The sequence below is a fragment of the Chinchilla lanigera genome, unplaced genomic scaffold, assembly GCF_000276665.1.
Source record: "Chinchilla lanigera isolate Chin_1 unplaced genomic scaffold, ChiLan1.0 scaffold00028, whole genome shotgun sequence".
Lineage (NCBI taxonomy): Eukaryota > Metazoa > Chordata > Mammalia > Rodentia > Chinchillidae > Chinchilla > Chinchilla lanigera.
Window position 1 is genome coordinate 4,227,508 of NW_004955429.1, and position 21,916 is coordinate 4,249,423.

Genomic DNA, 21,916 nt, shown 5'->3' on the forward strand with positions numbered 1-21,916 from the left:
GGCCCGGAGCGCGGAGCAGGCGCCGGACCCCGCGCCGCGGCGTGGTAATTGCAAACTCCAGACTCGGGCTGAGCCTGCGCCCCACCCGCGCCCTGCCCGCCACTCCCCTTCTCGGCACCCTGCTCTCGGACGAAATGCTTGGGATGCCTTCGAGGACAGCCGGCCCCTGGGTCTTTCTTCCCTCCGGGCGGGGATCGCGTCCACCGCACAGCCCGGCCTCCCCTCCCTGTCCTCAGCTGACAAAGCACCCGCAGGTCGCCCCCTCCGCGGCGTTCTTGGTCCCCCGCGCCCCCGCAAGGCGCTGTTCTCCGCCTCGGGGCCTGATCCCCCTCCTGCTGGCCACCCGGAGCCCCTTGTGCGAGCCGGCGGGCTGGGGGACCCCGCCTGTCTCTCGGGAGCTGCCTCCTTTGCGCTGCCTCCTGGCTCCTCCCAAATTTTGTTTTCAAAAATGACCCTGAGGATCCTTCGCTGGCCGCTGGAAATAAAGTAGTTCAAGTGCACGGAGGAGTTGGAGCTTTGAAGCCTTTGAACCTGGGGTCGGCCGCTACACCTCTGAGCTCGATTCTTGGGACAGGCTGGTGGCCTTGAGTTGGCCTGTGCCTTGCCTATAAATGGAGAGATTGCGACGGGGCCTGTGGAGAGAGTGGGAGAGGATGTGTGGGCGATTGTCTGGTAATCTGGACTGCAGAGGGGCAGGCCCGAGCCTCTTGGACCTGGCACTACTCAAGGTGTTGGCCAGAGGATTCCCATCTCTGAGTCCGAGGTGGTTATGCCTGTGCCAGGTTTAAAGTGAAAAATGGGGAAGGTGTTGGGTGGGGTTCCTTTACCTTTTTTTTTTTGGTTTTTCTCTGGTACCAGGAACCGAACTCACGACCTTGAGCTTGCAGGCAGGCACTTTTGCTGCTGAGCTAAATCCCCAGCCCCTTCCTTTACCATTAAGATTTGCCTTTCAGGGCTCAGCATGTAATTCACAGATAATCTGTTTATGTAAATGAATGGGCTGGATTAGCATGCATGGGCTGGGGAAGGAAACACCTCAGATAGAACTGTTCAGGTTGAAACTCGTAGCTCAGTTCTTAACTGAACAGCAGGGGGGGCGGGATATAGCTCAGTGGCCTAAGCGCAAGGTCCAGAGTTCAATTCCGGTACCCGCCCCCAACCCCCCCAAAAAAACACAGCAGGACTTTTCCTTTTTAAAGGAGAAGGGTTTAGGTATCTATTCATTCTGCATGTTGCATGACCTGCTGGATTCTGAGTGGTTTAGTTTTGGCCATGCAGCACGGAACAAGGCAAAGGAAAGGACCTGCCTTCGTACAACCTGCATTCTAAACGAACACAGGCGAGCGATGTGAGAAAAGAAATAAGACGATTTGGGAGAGTGATGTGTGCCATGGAAACAGGGCAACCAGCTACTTGGAGGAGGCTGGGAGTGGTGCTTTTGCCTAGGTGATCAGGATGGATGTCGGCCTGACATTTGGGCCTAGATTGGGAGGGTAAATAGGAAGTAGCCATGTGAGGACGCCAAGGCACAGGGCCCCACGCCAAATGCAAAGGAATCGTCTCACGAATTCACGTTCTTTCAAAAATTGCTTCAGTCACCATAGGGACTATGGACGGGACTAGGAGTGGAAAAAGTGCGAAGGGAATGAAAATGTAAAAAGGGAAGTCATTAAGTGTAACTCTTAAGTCTGTAGGGCTCACAGGCCAGTATACACCACTGATGATTTGAAACTCATATTTGGAGTTCAGAAAAGTGTTGGGATAGACTTAGAAAACATCAGCAAAAAGTAATATTCAATATTTGGAAATGACATCCAGTAAAAATTTTAAAAAGCTCTTAAGGACAGATGCCGGGAAAGGCCCAAATTTAAGAGGCAGACTAGGTGGGGAGAAGCCTGGTTAAGGGGAGGTAGGAGGTAGCTACCCAGAGAATGGGAGTTCTGTGGAAGCGGGCTGGAAGGGGTGGTTCCTGAGGTCACTGAGAGTGTCCCACATAGCAGAGGAGCAAGCAGCACAATGGTGGGAAAGGGAATATCATATTTAACAATCACAAAACCATTAGTGGTAGGAATTGTAACCATCCAATGTTTACAATGTAATACTATCATATACTACAAGGTACACTTACAAGTAAAAGAATGTGGTACATCTAGGTTACTCCCAGGATCCTCAGTTATTAATGCTTAAAAAACAAATGAGAGAACAGTATAAATAGTCCAATCTGTTACTGTCAACGGACGCTCTCTTGAAAGCAAGGTAATTTGGTGAACGATGCAAAGAGCCAGTGAGAGAACTGGGTGGAAGGAGAAATTGCTTGCGTCACTCCTGTGGGTCTGGAGACATGGATGGTTGCTAAACCAAGAAGGGCTCCATAAAATAACCAATGCAGGATGGAAATGCTCCTCTATTTACGTTCTTTTCTCCTGTAAAACCTGGGCCTCTGTGGACTAGAAGCAGGATGGAAGCAGTTCAGAGAGAATTCAGGAAGCTGCTGGAAGAAATGTGGTGTAGGGAGGGAGGGTCAGGAAAGCTGGAGAGAGTGAGCATACTGGAGGAAGAACTGTTAAGGATGGGCGTGCAAAGAGGACAAAGCGAAGTTTTAGCACTGGTGGAATAAACGGGGAAGTATTCATAGCAAGCATTTATGGAGCACTTCCTGTGTGCTTTTATTTTAGTATTCATTTAATCTTCATAGATCTGAGAGGTAGGCCTGTTATACTTCCTGTTTTACAGAGGAAAAAACTGAGACACTAAGAATATGCAGATCCTCCAGGTCACCCATACTAGTAAATGGAAGAAGCAGAATTTGAATCAACTTTCAGATACCTTTCTACTTATGCTGTGATTCCCGGGAAGAATTCCATAGGTAGGGACTCTCCAGAGAACTGTGACTACGTAGCTAAACTAGAACAAATATGTAGTTTGAGGTGACAGGTGACAAAGCTGTAAGATAGAATGATTGGAATCATCATCAAATGTAGGTCTGGCAATAAATCACCCAAAGGATTGTCTAGAAATGCAGTGGAGAAAAAAATTCTGAATTGGCAGAAACTTGGTGATAAAGATAGCAAGGAGAATAGAAAAAAAATGATTTAAGCTTGATGAGAGAAGTATAATTTGTGCAAAAGAAGCAACTATTAAGAGATTTAAGGTGGTTATCACCTACAAGTGGCTTTCAATTGAATCAGGCAGGTAGTGCTTAGTAGATTACTAACAATAAATGGTAACATATACCAATTGCCAAATAAGAGATCTAGAGACCTCAAGTTCAGAAGTTCTGCTTGGAATTGGTTGTCCCTTGATAGGAAGCTGATAAGGTCTCCAGATTCCTGTTCCGGCCTGTTTGTTCCTTCTCAGGGGGAGATGAGCTCTTCTTTGTCCAACTGGCTGTTCTGAGTCAGGTTATCAGACATTTTTGTTTCTCAGTTGAGTTTGATTTTTACCAAAGCATTACCCAAAGAGCCATGATGCTACCTACACAAAAGAATTTAGTAGGAGGAAGAGAAAATTCTGAAATGGGTGTTTTGCTTGTGTTCTGGATGACTCTCCCCCTCCCCCTTGTCTCTCCTACCTACTCCCATGGGGATGGGGTGGCAGTGTGAGGGTGAGTAATCAGGTACATGTGTATCTTAAACAGCTTTGCTGGAGTGTGATGGGTTTAACTGCTGAGTGCCGAACCCACTGCAGAAGTGGAAGGCATGTGGGAGATGATGTGGTCTGTGCTCCCCTCACTCTTCTGGTTGCAGAACCCCTGACCCTTCTTTTTTTTTTTTTTTTTTGGTTTTTCTCCGGTGCCGGGAACCAAACTCACGACCTTGCGCTTGCCAGGCAGGCGCTTTGCTGCTGAGCTAAATCCCCAGCCCCGCCCCCGACCTTTATTTTAGCACCACTTTTACCCATTGTTCTCAGTATGTGCTTCCAAGGTGGTCACCTGTCGCAGTCCACTGCCCTCCAAGGTTCTGGGTCTTGGCCAGGGCCAATTGGTGCTCTTCCCAGGATTCTAGGAGTCGAGTGTAAGAGATGAGACTGCTTGCTTTGCTGGCAGGGGAGTAGACATGAGCCCGAAAGCCAGTGACAATGGCTTACCGAGGAGAACAGGCCCAATTGTATGAAGTTCAGAGGTAGATGAAAGCAGAGATGAACTGCTTATGTGCGCTTCCAGACTGTTTTCTTCTGTGGGGCAAAACCTGAACCTGAAATAAATAGTCTAAGCAAAAAAGAAAATATATTTTTAAAGACTTGGAAAGAAGGTTTTCAATAACATCTTCAAATGAGAACAGGAGACTCAGAATTAGTTCTGGGATTTGGATTCTGTATAAAATGACTAAGTTAATGTGTTTGTCACTTCCCCAGCTTGGCGATGTTTTGCCCCTTTGAACAAAAGAAGCATTGTGCTGAATAAACTTAGAGCATATTATCTGTGATACTGAAACTATTTAAAGATTGCTCATTGGGACTTTTTTAAAAAAACAAGTGAATAATATAATTATCTAAGGTTCAAAGCAACCTCCATCCCTCCAGGTTTAGACTTATTTACAACATGGTTCGCATGCACCATTAAAGATAACAAAGTATAAACCAGTGGTTCCTTCATCTCTAGTAATTTTCTTTCATCTCAACAGTGAAAATGCGATTTCAGATTAATTGGAAATAATGCCCATTTGGGCTTGGAATAGTTTTAGAGAAAGCCATTTCTCCCACTTCTAAAGTTTTACCTTTAATTAGGGTAATAAGACTTTGGCAAATAGCTTTGCCAAATAGCTTTGAGGTACATCTTTAAATAAAGTAAGACATAATTTGTAATTAAATGATTGATGTCCCAATTCCTCCAAATGGTTAACATTTATTGTTTAAGTACTCTATGGATCTGATATGGATATGAGTCTTATACTCATTACCTATCTTATTAAAGCCTCACAATTGCCAAAAGAGGCAAGTATTGATTTCATCTTATAGAGAAACACACCAAGTCTTAGAAAAGTGAATGCCCACAGTCCTACAGCCACCAAACCTGTCCCAAATGTGTCAGACCTTTAAGTTGATGGTATTGACCATGTACTCCATGCTACCTCTGATGTCATTACATTTTTTTATGTGTAGGTTTATTTTATTATTTTCTTAACATCATTTCCCTTTTCTTGTCATTCATTTTGGCATTTTTGACTTCATTTATTAGGCACTTATTATAACTAACCAATACTAGGTACTGTAGTACATTATCTATTCTCTTTTACTCCTCCCTACCATCCAGGCTACAGTTTTATTGTGTCTTACTTTTAAAAAGTGGAAGTGGAGGACTGGATCTCAGAGAGGATAAAAGACTTCCCTAAAACAACAGTTATAAGAGTCATAGGCACACTTAGTGTAGAGCATACATCTGTGATGTTTAATCAGAGCAGAGAGTAGTAAAGGATTTTCATGGTGGGAGGAATGAACTCAGAAGACCAAGTGATGGTGCCGCCAGTGGAACAGGAAATGGAGTGGGTAGTGAGTGTGGTCAGGCAGGAGAGCTAAAAATGCTTGGATGATTTCCCTGGGGCCAGGTACACAGCAGAGTTGTCAGATGGCCTACACTGTGCCAGCCAGGGCTCTCCTGGGGTCTGGAGGCTTTACAAGCACTGCTGTGGGTTAGAGACCATAGCAGGCCCAGGAATATAAGAGTGGGAGCCAGAGCTACTCTATACCAATTCAGTAGTCCCACTGGCCAGTTATGCTGACAGAAGCAGAGCACATGCGATGCTTTTCAAGTATGCAGATGACGTACACCATTTAGCCATCCATCTGCAAACACGTATGATAGCTACTCATCTCTAGAGCTTTGAACAGTGGTGCGGTGCTCTGTCTCACAAGGAGACAAACTGATGATCGAGGCTGGAGTTCAGAAAGTCAGGCAGTGTGTGGGCTTGGGCACTGAAATCAGCAATGAATAAGATAAAAGTCTCTGTCGGAAGGAGCTAACATTTCAGTGATAGGAGATAAGACAGAAAAGAGTCCCCTGCAATGGTAATACATGAAGGAGAGGAAAGTTGGATGAAGAGGAAAGAAGAGATGGGGGAAGGAGGGAGGTCTTTTTATATTTGTGGTCACAGAAGGCCTCTTCTTAGAGGCGACATGAAATGAAGACTTGAAAGAAGTGGAGGACAAGTGGCGGCCATCTAAAGGAAGAGCATTGTAGGCAAAGGAAACAAGAGGTGCAAACTCATGAACCAGAAACACGCTTCGCAAGTTCGAGGGTTCACAAGGAGAACAAGGGCCCAAGCAGAGTGTGGGAGGAAGAGCGTGCCAGGGATCCTCATCAGAAAGATGACCAGGACTGTGGATTTGACTCACAGTGAAATGAGACGCCCTTGAAAAGTTCTGAGCAGGAAGCTGCCATGACGAGGTACATGTGTATTTTATTAGTATATATTTGTGACACATAATGAATACATTCAGCATGGGAACTTGGCAGATATAAAAATCACATTTTAATCCTTTTACTTCCTCTCACCCATCCCTAGCTCCCCTTCCCATCTCTAAAACGTCTATCTCCCTGTTTCCTATCGCTTACCATTTATTTTACTTTTTCTTAATACTTCCTCAGTCTGGAAATAATTAGCCTTCTGTATCTGATTTATTTCACTTAGTATGTGGTCTCAAAGTGCATCCATTTCCTACAGATGACTCAAGTGTATCCTTTATGGTTGAATAGTACTCCACTTGTGTTTATATTACCACATTTTCTTTATCCAGTGGTCTGTTGATGGACATATAGACTGCTTTCAAGATTTAGTTATTGTGAGTTGTGCTCCTACAAATCTGGCTCTGTGGGTATCATTGTAATATAGTGTCTTGAACTCTTTCAGGGAGATGCCCAGAAGATGTATAGCTGGGTCACATGGAATTTCTACTTTTAGTGTTTTGAGAAAGCTCCGTGCTGAAGTTGTATTGAAGTATTTTCACAGAAGTTGTATTAGTTTACATTCCCATCAACAATGCAAAATGGTTCTTTTTTTCCCCTGCAACCTCACCAGCATTTGTTGTTGTTCTTAATGGTAGCAATTCTTTCTGGACTAAGAATTTCAGTATTGTCTTTTCATTTGCATTTCTCTAATGTGTATGTGAAAAGGAGCACTCCAGCTGTGACAGTGGAAGAAGGGGGCCAGGTTTAGCAGCTACTGCAATAGTCCAGAGGGAGAGGAGGGTGACATGGACCAGGATGTGGGTGAAGAGATGATAGCAGTGGAGTAGTCTTGCTTATAGTTTGAAGTAATTTTCCATGAAAAGGCCCATAACTAAAATAGTCTTATTCACAGACTATGGACAATTGGCCAGGATATGAGTTGAATTTATTCACATACCCACAGCACTGTTATGATGATTTGGAATACGTACTCATACCTCATGGCATCATTGTGGACTGGTGAGTGTTATTTTCTTCATTGATTTTGGTCCTGCTCTGGGCTGGCCCGCCTTTTTATGAATCCTATAATGTTTTTGAGACCTTATTTCTAAGTCCCTTTTTTAGTGGTAAAACAAACTTTCATTGGAGAACAAATTTAGAATACAATGAATTTATGCTTTAGCTAAATAGTGTATGTGGACATTTGTCCAAGGGGAATGGTAAGAAGGGTATACATATGTAAGACAGCATAATGACTCACAACAACAGCATCCTATTCAAAAGAATGACAGTGGGGGATTTAGGTCAGCAGCACAGCGCCTGCCTGGCAAGCGCAAGGTCATGAGTTCAATTCCTGGTACCGGAACGAAAAAAAAAAAAGGAATGACCATGGGGACTGAGAAAGTATTACTTTTCACCCAGAAATCTTTATCCCCTGCTATCTACAGTTCACAGACAGAGCTACTCAGGGAAATTCAGGAGGTGATCTATATAGGATGGACATACCCTCCCAATCTTGACTTTTCCTCTTTCATTTCATTTCTCTTTGGACCAAGTAATGAGTCACAGTTCAGCCACTCTGCTTACAATTGTGTTTTCTGACCAGTGGTAATGTTTTTGGAATAACAATATCTGTAGTTTTAAACTATCAGCAGAGAACTATTTCTAGTTCTTTCCTGCCTGTCTACCCAGACCATTCTCTGGCTTCTTCGTAGCCAGTTGTCTTCTCCAAGGATAATATTTTCTTTGTTGTTGTAAGCTTCAAGTCACTTCAGCCTACTCTTTATTTTCAAAGCTACAATTAATTCAGCCCACCAGAAGCGTCAGAACTTATAGGTCATGCCCCTTTGACAAAACTTAGTGCCAAGACTGTTCATGTGCTTCAGTTATTGGTCAAACGTCAAACACTTAAGTCTCCACATTCTATGGAAAGCAAACTTTCCAGTGTTTACAACACACCTCTGGAATCCTAGCGATTTTTCAGAGGTTCATAACTCCAAGTGGGGAAAGCAGTGAGGAGCAGCACCAAGTTGAGACTTGGGGCTCTCACACCAACCCTTTCCTCCAGCCATTGTACTTTTACCTCTATAGTTTTATAATGTTATATTCTTCTGAGTTAAAACTTAACTTTATGAACTAAGTCTTCTGAGCAAAATAAAGTCTGATATTCAATGGTCACCTTCCCAGGATATTATTTTTTCATCCACCAGTAAACAAAAGGAATTGTCATTCTTTCATCTGAATTGTTAAGATTGTCCATTGCCTGAGACTAATGTTTGTTTTCTCAATATATAGTATATTATTGCCATAAGTTCTAGTTTGGGGTTTTTCATAGTCTAAGGTAGCCTTCCCATGGACTGAAAGTATGACACTAGTCAGAGGGGGAAAGTTCCATGACCAAACAAACTTGGGAAATTTTGCATTTCCGATATTGCTCGGTCTCCCAGTTGGCAATTCAAAATGAACATTAGCGTCATATTAAAGATGTGGAAATTCTAGCAAAAAAAGAAAAGAAACTTGTTCAATTTTAAGCCAACTTCTTGTGCAGAGAGAGACTGTGTTACCTCTTAATAATTCTGAGGTTTATCTTCATACCAGTTAGGGAGGTGTCAAACCCTAGTTTAAACAAATTCTTAATTTTTCTTACTTGAATTTTATGATTTTAGTTAATTGCACCCTTATATGAAATATTGTTGAGTTCTGGGTAAAGTGACCAGAGACCTTTTCCTCTTTTTTTTTTTTTTTTTTTTTTGGTATGGAAATCGAACTCAGGACCTTGTGCTTTCCAGGCAGGCAGAGACCTTTTTCTTGTATAAGAAAATCACCTAGTGAATTTTTTAGAGTACATATTATATCTAGAAATCCTGAATCAGTAGTTTGGGGATGTAATTTCACACTACAAAGTTCACCTATTTTATGTTAGTGAATAATTCAATGACTTCAGTAAATTCAGCCATCTCTGCCTTCAAATTTTACAACATATCCATCATCCCCAAAAGTTTGTTTGCAGTCAATCCTGGTAGCCACCCCTTATGACAATCACTAATTTGCTCTTTTTTTCCTATAAATTTACTTTTCTGGGCATTTCATTTACATAAATTATATGATACCTAATTATTGATCCATCAATTGATAGACATTTGGATTTCTAATTTTGTCTATTGTGAATAAAGTGTGTGTGAACTTTCATGTATGAAAGGGATGAAAAAGAAAAAACCAAGAAAAGAAGGAAAAAATGGAAACAAACCTTTTGTAAATGTGGAAGAGGGGTTAAAGAGAGGGTGGAGGAATGGAGAAAAAAGAAGATTCAAGATGTATCATGTACATATACAAATTCTCTGTGATGAGTGTGATCATTATGTATATTGCAAACATACCAATAAACTTAATTAATTAAAAAAAGTCTTGCCTTTCACAAAATTTTAAAAAATGCCTTTGTGTGGACTTATCTTTTCATCTCTTGTGGATGGATTACTTGGAGTGGAATTTGGGGTTTTTTGGTCCCTTTAATAAACTGCAAATTATTTTGTACAGCAACTGCACTGTTCTCTGTTCCCAATAGTAATCTCCTTTGAAGAGATGTCTATTCAAGTTTTTAGCCAATTTTAAAAATTTGGCTGTCTTGTTGAATTGCAAGAGGTCTTTATATATTTTGGAGACAAGTCTTTTATCAAATATATGACTTAAAAATATTTTCTATCAGTCTGTGGCTTGTCTTTGCATTTTCATGTTTGTATCTTTTGAAGAGAGAGGGCTTACTTGTATGTTTTGAGAAGAATGCATATTCTGTGGTTGTTGGATGAAGTATTCCATAACTGTCAGTAGGATCCATTTGGTTGAGAGTGCTGCTGTGCTCAGTGGATTGAGTTTGACAGTTGGATCTGTAAATTACTCTTAGAATGGGTCTTGAGGTCTCCAGATACAAGAGTGGGTTTTTCTGTTTCTCTTTATTGTTCTATCAGCCCTTCACACTGTATTGTTAGGAACATAAACATTAGATGGTAATGTCTTCTTGGATAATTGACCTCTTTATTATTACTTAATACCCTTCATTTTCCCTGATAATTCTTGCTCTGAAGTCTACCTCACCAGAAATTAACATAGCTCTTCCAGCTTTCTTCTGATTAGCATTTGCATAGCTCGTCTTTTTCTATTTTTTAACACTGAGTCCTCTGTGTTCTTTTTTTTTTTTTTTTTTGGTTTTTCTCCGGTACCGGGAACCGAACTCATGACCTTGCGCTTGCCAGGCAGGCGCTTTGCCACTGAGCTAAATCCCCAGCCCCTTTCCAGCTTTCTTCTGATTAGCACTTGCATAGCTCATCTTTTTCTATTTTTTAACATTGAGTCCTCTGTGTTCTTAAAGTGAATTTTTTGTAAACAGCATATAGTTGGGTCTTTTTTTTAATCAACCCTGATACTCTTTGTCTTTTAATTGATATTTAATTGGCATTTATTAATTGGCTAATGGTATTTAGACAGTTAACATGTAAAGTGATTATTGCTGTAATAAGTTTAATATCTTTTACTTTTGAAGCTATTTTCTGTTTGTCACTGTAATTCTTTCTCTTTCTCCCTTTTCCCTTTCTCCCATTCTTGCTTCTCTCCTTGTTTCCCTCCCCACCCCTCCTCTCACCTTTCACTTTGTAAAATATGTCTCCCCTACAATGCTTGTCCTCTGATGACTGAGTAGTTTATTTTTCTTGTTTTTATTTATTTCCTAAGTTTGGTTTTCTCATTTTTATTGGAGGCCATAGGGGAGGCAACCTCCTCCCTGTCAGTGGAGGTGTTCACTTTTTCTACACCCACTCCGAGCTGGAACCTGGAGAGTCCTGGGACTGGCTAGGCACATAAGGCATGCTTCTGTCATTTTGGAGGGGCACTGGTAGTTAGTTGTAGGGATCTTTCTGATGAAGGACCTGAAGGAGGATAGAGTTGTAGAGAGGGTCCCAAAGGTCTGCACTGGTTCCTGGCCAAGACATTCTTGAGTAAAGTGGCAAGTCTCACAGCCATCTTGGCCTCCTTGTTTTTATTTTTAAGCCTTACTATGATCTACCCATGAATTTGAAAAACATAGTGTTCAGCCCATAGTTGGTTTGAAATGGTGGTCAAGCATTTTGAGACAGTACTTTCCACTCTCTGCTGATAGATGTGTGCATGGGACAGGAAGCATATTCAAATTTCCAATTAATCTCTTTCAAGTCTTCTCTGATTTTACTTTCCCCTGGCCTCTTATGTCTATTCTGTGCATGCAGAGAGCCTCTATCATCCAGAGATGTGTGGGTGGCTTGCACCCACTCTAATTTTGCTATATAGGTGGACAGCCACTGCTCAACTTGAGATATAGGGGGAATTTTTTGTGTACCATTGCCCTATGACCCTCCAACCCTCTTAAACTCCCTATAATATCCTGACTAATCTGCCAGTTCATTGTTCAGATGGGATTGCAACTTTGAGGACAATGGAGTCATGTTACTGAGATGGCCAGGTTAGTTTACAAGGTTCCCAACAGGTGACTTCCCTCTGGCCGTACCGCACACTGGCTGAGCTACATGATACAAAAACAGAGTTAAGGGTAAGGAATGATGAATGCATCCCCAAGCAAGAATGTCACAGACTTATGCTACATTTATCCAGTGTTCTGTATTTTCAGAATAAATATTTTCTTAGTTTATTGTACCCCTTTGGTTGATTTCCAGAGCTGGAGATGGCTGGTTTTGATAGTTTTGTCCAGCTGGGTTTGTGTGTGTGTGTGTGTGTGTGTGTGTAGAAAATGAATTGACCCACTTATTCTGTCATGTAGTAACAAACGTCCCTTTTTAAGGAGGAAGCCATGTATTCTTTTTTTTTTTGTTTTTTTCCTGTAGTGGGAATCGAATTCATGACCTCGTGCTTGCCAGGCAGGCACTGTGCTGCTGAACTAAATCCCCAGCCCCAATATTCTTGATACACATTTTTCTGCTGATCATATTTTGAGAAATATTGCCTGAAACCATGGTTACTCTTCTGCATGTACATGTGTATATGCATATGGGCACACATATATAAAACACAGTACTGTGTAATATATATAATTTGGTTTATCTGTTTTAATCTAATTCTATCTCAGGTGGCAATGAGGACCTTTTTTTAAAAGTCTGCACTTTAGATCCTGCCTCCATTTAAGGTATTAATGTTCTCTGGCACATGGACAATGGACTTACAGACACAAAACAATTAAGAACAAATACAAGGGCAGTGCAAGATCTGAGGCTGCTGCTCATTGCAGAGCCCCAGGGGGCCTGCTTCCATTGTTTTTCATGGGAACACTGCTCCCTGAAACTGTACTCTGGAGCACCTCTTACATAGGCAATGTGTGTGCTATGTTTGTTGAGGTTAAGATGCACAGTTCTTTTAACAGTTAAAATAGGTTTGACATTTCCTCCAGTCTCCTGTAATATTCAGTGAGTGAGTCATTCTCCATTTCTTTTTTCTCTGCAATAAAGAGAACATATCACTGAATACCATCATAACACTGTTATGGTTAACAACTGAGCACTGTAGTGATAAAATAATAGCTAGCGTGTATAACCTCTGACACTGTACTTTACGCCTTGATTTTTATGACACAGGAACAAGATTGTACCACGGATAATGTGACTAGAAGCATGTTTTAAACATGCTGTTTCCAAACTTAAATTTTTTCTACATGAAGGTTTCTGATTCCCAAGCTTATTTCTGCATTTCCCTGATTAATGAATGTGTACAAAACATCCTGCATTTTAATTAAAGGAATGAAAGTACTCAGAAGTAGTTGTTCTTTAATGTATTCTTTATTCTTCTTTCAGAATTGAGTGGCTGGCTAAGGACATTATGAAAGACATAGGATATTGTGACAGTTTGATCCCATGTGTGCTTAAAGGAGGTTACAAATTCTGTGTTCATCTTATAGAGCACCTTAAGAACATCAGCCAGAATCCAGATAGATGTGTCTCTATGAAGGTTAATTTCATCAGACTAAAGAGTTATCAGGTCAATTATTACATGTTTCATTACATGTTTATTCAATTATTACATGTTCCATTACATGTTTTATTGCAAGATGTTTAGCACAAACAATACCTTAGTCTAAAAGAACTAATAAACTCGAGAAAATTACAAATGTAAATTTAATGAAATTGAAATGAAAATGAAAGAGTAATTTGTTTTTAATTTGCAAGAATGGTAGAACCTGCTGTAAGAATTCAAATACTATTCTTTGGGGGAGGGAAAATAAAACCTTTCTCACATATATAGAATCACTCATAAGGAACGGTTTATGTATTCTTCTACAGTGATAAGGCTAAGTGGGTATTTCCTGGTGCCCAGCCTCACAACTGGTCAGCGTTTAGAAGGACCAGTGAGCACCAATGTGCTTCTTCCCTGGGGCTCCCCCTTGGCCCTCGAGACCTATAGAAGTGTTTGGCCCAGAGAGGAAACTTTGTACTTGTGTCTCTGCAGTCATGGCCTGGAGTTAAAGAGGGGAAGCCTGTAGGGCAGCACAAGTGTGAGGAGACCAGACCAGGGAACGCCCAACAGAAGTTCTCTCCACCAGTTTATGGTGGGATTTTTGTGGCTACCCCTGGGTGGAATTGGTAGGGATTATTCTCCAAAACCATCCCTGTAGTCTTCTCTTCTTCTTTCTCTGATGTTCACTTTTGCAATACTTTCTGATTCAATGGATACTATATTTATTGATTGAGGAACTCTTGGGAGCAAAACTATGAAAATATTTTCATTGAGAAAATAGTCTGACATATTGGGATGCATCAATCACTCTTCAAATTGACTTTGCAGTGGTATATAACAAAATCACCACAAACTTATTGGCACAAACCAACACAGGTTTATTCTCTTACAGGTTTTGTGGGTCAGAAATCTGGGTGTGGTAGGGGGATGGTTCCCTGCTCACAGTCTTACTAGCTTACATCAGATATGGTAGTTTGGGTTTTGATCAAGTGAGATTTGGGATCTTTTTTCAAGACCCCTGATTATTGTCAGAAATGGGTTCCCATTTCCTTGCTGACTGTAGGCTGCAGACCTCTCTCTGTTCCTAGAAGATGCTTCGGGACTTTGTCTTGTGAACTTTCTGGATGCAGTTTACAACCTGGTTACAGTAGCTTTTGCCTCTTTAGACCTCCTGGGAAATTGTGTGGGAAGGGCCCCGCCCTACTTTACAGCTCAGCTGATTAGGTCATGTTTACCCATGATAATCTACCTTTTCATGAACTCAAAGTCAACTAACCAGTGACCTATCTGGGGGATGAATTCCAACCATCATACCAGCTTTCCTCCCACTCCAGTAGCGAGGATTATTCAGGACATATGCACCAAAGGTGCCACTCTTGAGGACTACCCTAGAATTCTACCCTCTACACGCTTCATGTGACCCTGTTTGAGTTGTCTCAGGTTTAGAGTAGTTGTAAATTAGTTCTCATATCTTAAAATACTCTATTTCTTGATGTGCTCTCAAGCTAGGTTAAAACTGCTTTTTGTAGACACCTTCACCCTAACTTAGGGTTTTCATCTTCTCTTGGAAATGTTTTCCTTCCTTAGGTTCCCATCATGCTGGATTGGTTAGCTGTACTTCTTTCTTAGAAGATTTTGCACATTCACTTAACCCTGATCCTCACTGAATTTGTCACTGATGAACTGCTCTTTAAAAAACTTTTAAGAAAGAAGGGAGAAGTAAAAAAAAAAAAAAAGAGAGAGAGAGAGCGAGAAAAGAAGGAAGAAATGGAAATAAAGTTTTATAAAAGGGAGAGGGGAGGAAAGTGTGAAGGGAAGATAGAGGAAGGGGGAAAAAAAGAAAACATAGAAATAAAAACCTTTTAAAATCTTTAAAAAATAAAAATCCAGTTTACTGAGGTATAATTTACATGCCATCACATTCTCTCCTTTTATTGTGCAGTTCTGTGCACTTCAACAAATGTATACAATCAAGGAAATCTCTACTGTCCAGATACAGAATAGTTTCCTACCACACACACAAAAATGCCCTTGTGTCTTTTATAGTTGGCCTCTCCCATACACCCAGGCCCTGGCAGCCACAGATGTTTTCTTTCCCTAGAGTTTTCTTTTTCCGGAATGTCATAAAAATGAAACCATATCTTGCAGTCTTAGCAAATCTGTAGCATAATGCACTTTAGGTTCATTCACACTGTGTATATCAGCAGTCCATTCCTTTTTATTGTCAAGCCCATTACATGGATATAACACAGTTTTTAAATCCATTTGTCAGCTGGAGGATACCTACATCTTTGTTTTCCTTGAATAAATATTTAGTGACAAAATTGGTTGATCATATGATAAGCGTGGAAAAGAAATTGTCAGACTCTTTTCCCAAGAGATTGAATCATTTTGCATTTCTACCAGCAGTATGTGAGAATTCCAGTTACTCTATATATTGATATCATCAGTTTTTACTTTTGCCCTTATTTTACCTATTAAAATAGGTAATAGTATCTCATTAAGGTCTTAAATTATATTTTTTTCAATGAATAATGATGTTCAACGTATTCTAATGTGATTATTTGCTATTCATATAACTTTTTGGATGAAGTCTTGGTGCACATATCCTGCCCATTTTTAAAAATGGGTTTTTTATTACTGAGTTTTGAAAGTCTTTATGTATTTGGTTATGGATTCTTTATTAATGCTTTGAATATATTTTGTATACAGTGAATTTCTTTTTAAGTTTTCTAACAATGCTGTTTTCCAAGAAGCATAATTTAATTCAATTGGCTATGTGTGTATGTGTGTGGATCTATTTCTGAGTACTTTATCAGGTTGGTTCATCTAGCTTGTCAACACCACACTATTTTGACTACTGTATCTTTATCATAAGCCTGGAAATCGGGTACTACAAATCCTCCAACTTTTTCTTTTTAGTAACTTTAGTTATCTTTGTTCTTTGCCTTTCCATGTGAATTTTAAAACATGCTGTCAATTTCTATAAAACAATTAGAATTTTAGGATTATTTGAAATCTGTAGATCAATTTGGAGAGAATTGACACCTTAATACCACTGTCTTCCATTCAATGAACAGGGTATATCCTCAAAGTTATTTAAATTTCAGTGTTTTCTAGTTTTCAGGAGTCAGATCTTAGACATCTTTGGTTAGGGTTATACATAAATATTTGATGTTTTTGGTCATACTATATTAAGTAAGATTTTGCTTTGAATTTCAATTTCAAATTATTTATGAATAGTGTATAGAAACATCACTGATTTTATAGATTAAACCCTATGACTTTTCCAAACTCTCTATTCAAATGGCATTCTGTGGATTTTCTATGAAGACAATAACTTCTTCTGTGACTAGAGATGATTTTATTTCTTCCTTTCTAATTAATAGACCTTTTACCTTTTATTGCTTCACTACACTGACAAGGCCATTTTGTTCACTATTGGATAGAAATGGTGAGAAAAAAACATCCTGCTTTGTTCTCAACTGGTACAGTACTGGCTGTTGGTTTTTGAAGCTGTTCTTCATCAGGTGAAGGAAGTTCCTTTTAGTTGTAGTCTTCTAAGAATTTTTAAAATTATGAATGAATGTTATCAAATGCTTTTTCTGGATCTGCTGAGATGGTAAATGACATTGATGAACTTTTCTAATATTAAACCATCTTTCCAGTTGGGCTTTTCATATATTGTTCTTTTCATGTATTGTTGATTTGATTTAACATTTTCTGAAGGTTTTTGCGTTTATGTTTATGAAAGATACTAAACCATATTTTTTTAGATTGCCTTCCTCTGATCTGGTGTCAGGATTATGTTCGCCTCATAAAGTGAGTTGTAAATATTTCTTTGGCATCTCTTTTCCAGAAGAGTTGTACACAAGTATTATCAGTTCTTCACTGAATATTTGGTAGAATTCACCAGTGAAACCATGTTGGCCTGCAGTTTTCTTTGTCAAAAAGTTTTTAATAAGTAATTTGATTCCTTTCATTGATATAGGATTATTACTTTGCATCTCTCAAGGAATTTATCCATTTCATCTAAGTTTTCACATTTTTTAATGTCTGTGGGGGTCTGTGGTGATATTCTCTTTTTTGTTTCTTATATTATTCAATTTTATTTTCTATCTTTTGTTTTTTTCTTCACCAATGTACCTAAGTTTATCAATTTTTTGTGTTGCTTATGGCTTGTGCAATTTTATCTTTCTGTTATCAGTTCCATCAGTGTATGCTTTTCCCATTATGACTTTCTTCTTTCTGTTTCCTTTGGTGTTAACTTGCTTCTATTTCTTAGTTTTGTAAGATGGGAGTTTACACCACAGAGTTGAGGCTGCTCTTGCTTTCCAATATGAGCATGTAATGCTATAAATTTTTCTTTAAGTACATTTTAAACTATATCTCACTTTTTTTTTTTTTTTTTTTGTACCAGGAATCAAACTCAGGACCTTGCCCTTCCCAGGCAGGTGCTTATGCCACTGAGCTATATCCCCGGCTCACATCCTTTGACATATAGTTTTATTTTCAATTAGTTCAAACTATTTTCTAACTTCTCTTGTGACTTCTTTTTTGACTTTTGGTCATTTCATGTTGTACAATTTAAAAATATTTGGAGGATTTTCCAGGAATTGTTTTTTTATTTTAAAAAAAGAACAATAGAAAAATGCCAACAACATTGACAAAAACAAAACAAAGCAAAAACAATAAGACTGATACAGGGCTTCAGAACAAAATGATAAGGATTAACAGCGCTTGTTATATTACATATTTTTATCTTCATTGAAGTTGGTCAGATTACCAGGTGTAAGAATGTAAGATCAATCAAGCCATTAAAATGAATAAAAAATAAAAACAAAAAAATTATAAATGGTACAGAGTTTCACCAAACAAGATGATAGGAATTCAGCAATGGTTGTTATATTGCATATTGTTGTCTTCAAATTAGTTGTTCAGATTGCCAGATATAAGCATGCCAAATTGGTCAAAAAAATAAAGCATTAACTGTTCCTTTCAATAAACCACTAGACATCAGCAGTACAGTTATCCCAGCTATCCTTGTATTACTTCTAGTTTAATTCTGTTGCAGAAATTATGCTTTATAAGACACATTTCTTTTAAATTTGTCAAAGCACATTATTACATAAGCTCTGAATATAGTCAGAAACTAGCAGCATGTAAGCCACGTTAAATTAATCTACCCTGCTCTTTTTAATTTCTCATACATTTTCATTATCTATATCTCAAAATAACCTCTCTTTATTTTGCCAACACTTTCACCTAGAGGCAGGCCTTCTAGTGTGTACACATGATGTTAACTCATGTTTATGCAATACTAATTCTTAACAAACATTTGCATTTCTAAAACTCCACTGACATTGCGATCATTATCCCTATATCTAGGCATATATTTTCAAATCACTCCGTTTTTCCTGGGGCTAAAGAGGTGGGGGTTCCTACCCAAGGTCTTGAGTGAAGAAGAAGGTGGTAGTTGTCATTAAAATCATCACATTTATCCAGTCTCACTCATTGTATAACCTTAGCTTTTGTCCCTTTTTGTCCTGTAGGGTCCAAAGATGATTGTAGTGTCTCTTCCTTCCATACCAAATATTTCTCTCTTATCTGTCACCAAGGGGACACAAATCATCTCCTGAGTGATTACATCATGTAAATACCACCTTAGCAGGCAAGCTGGGAGTTTAGACCACAGAGGTGAGGTTGCTCTTCTTTTCTGATATGAACACGTAATGCTATAAATTTTTCTTTAAGTACATTTTTAACTGTATCTCACATATTTTGACATAGTGTTTTATCTTCATTTAGTTCAAGCTATTTTCTCACTTCTCTTGTGCTTTCTCTTTCGATTTTTGGTCACTTCGTGTTGCAGCAGCTCGGGCCAGCATTCCCTCTAATTACATATTCTCAGAAATGGAAAGGGTGCTGGTATTCATAGTCTAGGTTATGACGTGCACAGCTCTCCAGCTACAGCCCGCAGAGATGAATTAATTCCTGCGTCAGGTTAGGCTTGAGCTAAGCCTCCTTTTACATACTCAACCTCTTTCAACATACCTGGCAGCAGAAAACAATAAAAAATTAAACTAAGAACTACTATTAAAAGGGGAGCTGGACTAGCTCACTTTCCTCTGAGGGCATGTGGTGCTTCTGCATACCTCCAAGCCTGCTCATGGGCACAGGCATCTCAACAATATCAGAGGAGAAACAATGACCACTCAATTCCATCAGTCCTTGTAGAAGTTTCAGCAGAAGATCAGGACTCTGCACTCCTGTGAGTGGTGGTCACAAGCGTGGTGTAGTTTCATTCCTTCCTGTTCTGTTGCCTAATGATTCTTTTAAATTTTTTTTTTTGAGGATAAAAAGTTGGAAGTTCATCTGACTCACAGGCTGTATTTCTCCTTGTCCCAGCCCTTAGCATTCATAGTCATCTAAGACTTCTTTCTCAGAGAGTTCTCTGTTGCCTGATTCCCTCCCTGGTTTACTAAGGGTCCTTCCTCAGGCACAAGTGACTCCAAATGTCTCAGGGTTCCAGGCAATTTGACTTGTTTTTGTTGTTATATTAAACTTCCCATAAGACATGAGATGAATTTGCATGAATGATAGCAATCTAGGAAAAGACTAGGGGACTGGGCATTTGGCTTGGGGGACTGGGGGTCTAGTGGCACAGTGCCTGCCTGGCAAGCTTGAGGTCCTGAGTTCGATTCCCAGCACCCAAACAAAAAAAGAAAAACAAATACTTAGAAATTAGTGAAAACAGATGATAAAGTCTTGGGCTCAAATAAAATTGAAAGTCAAATGAGTCCCTCACATAAAACTAATGTCATCAATGATGCAAACCTTTTGTGAAAACTCTACTCTTTGGTGTAGGGAGATCCTAAGAAGCTATCTTGTCTTTGTTGACATGGGCTGGTGTGAGAAAGTAAAATATTTCCTGGGTAAGTTTTAAACACAAGTCTATACCACATGTGAGCTTGAAATTTTTAATACACTTTCTCTGGCTAGTCTGAGAAGCTCTGTTCTGAGACTCTAATATTGAGATTAGTGCCAAGCCATGACACCCCAAGGATAAAAGCAAATCCAAAACCTCCCTGCAGAGACAATCTCAATTTAGGCCAGATTTCTATAATAGAATAAAACCTCTTTTTACCTGAGTTTACAAACCAAAATTACAGATGAGGCTGGGAAAGAATTCACCATATGCAAGATCAACTGGCAAAAAGAAATAGCAGAGATAGGTAAGAGTGATGTAAAAGAGCATATAAAATAATAATGCTTAATATAACTGCATAAATTCTAGAGAAAATCATGACAAGAAAATGAAAACTTTTAGAATGGATGTATAGAATGTTTACCAGTGAAAAAGATAGTAACTGAATGGATAAAATAGTAAATTAATGTTCACACTAAACAGATTGAATAAAATTATAAGTTTTGAATTTAAATTATAAAAAGTTTTTGACCAGACCTAAAAACTAACTAACTCCAAGATAGCATGTGTAGAAATGACACACTGTATAAGAAAGAAAGGTGGACAATAGCAAAAGAACCAAACTATGTCACAGAGGAATACCATCAAGACAAACTACAGAGAATGGAAGAGAGGCAGTCTGCTAGCCTAGAGTTCATAAAAGATAGAAATACACAGATTCCAGAAATGCTCTGTGATCTAACCTAGGCACGTCATGGTGAAACTTGGAAACAAAACACTAGAGTCAAAAAGAAGATTACACAACAACTGGGGAGGAAAGAGAGATTACCTATGGAGGAATTCCCACTATCAACAGACTTCTCAAGCTCAACAGAAATCAGAAAACATGGAGCATTGTCAACGCAGCAAGAGAAAATAATCATTAGCCTAGGTTTTCATTCCAGCTAATCTTTAACTCTCTTGGGGCTGCCAGATAAAGACAGTAATCACAGTCTAAAAGAATTTCCCAGTAACAGACACTGGCTAAAAGTACTCTGTGAAGAATTTATTTGAGGAAGAAGGAAATGAAACGCAGAAGAATGAATTTGTGATACAAAGAAACTGATCAACACGTAGGTAAGTAAAAAAAGTTTTCATTGCTTAAAATACTAACTAATGAAATAATATGAATTGTGACAAATGTTGGTGGTAAAACAAACAAGATAGAATTAAAATATCAACCCGTACTTCACTGTAAGTAGGATGAAATGATTAGAGTAAAAGCATTGTAATGTCTTTTGTATTATTTAGAAGAAGCACACAAATGTTGATGACTTACAAACTTTAAGTATGCCTAGTCACAATTTATAAGTAAGCGCTGAAAAAACAGGAATGCTAAGTGTATTTCTAAGCCAGTAGAGAGAATGAAAAGGAATGAAGAAAACTCAATATTTGATTGATTCAATAGTAGATACATCATGAGAAATAATCAGGTAAACTTATTATACTCATTTTACAGAGGAAGAAACTGAGGCCTGAGGTGTTAAGTAACATGCTCAAGGTCAGTTAGTAAGTGGTGGGTCTGGTATTCAAATGCAAGTTTGACTCTGGAGCTCAAGATTGTGACCACTAAAATATGCACT

General features: G+C 39.1%; 1 protein-coding gene across 1 annotated transcript in view; it reads left to right on the forward strand.

Annotated features, from left to right (window-relative positions):
• Positions 1-7,298: 7,298 nt before the first annotated feature.
• Positions 7,299-21,916, forward strand: part of Prtfdc1 (phosphoribosyl transferase domain containing 1) — a 91,091-nt gene continuing 76,473 nt past the window's right edge. Inside the window, 2 exon segments of the mRNA XM_005386898.1 lie at positions 7,299-7,402; positions 13,207-13,390. Of these exon segments, the coding sequence (XP_005386955.1) occupies positions 7,299-7,402; positions 13,207-13,390 (288 nt within the window).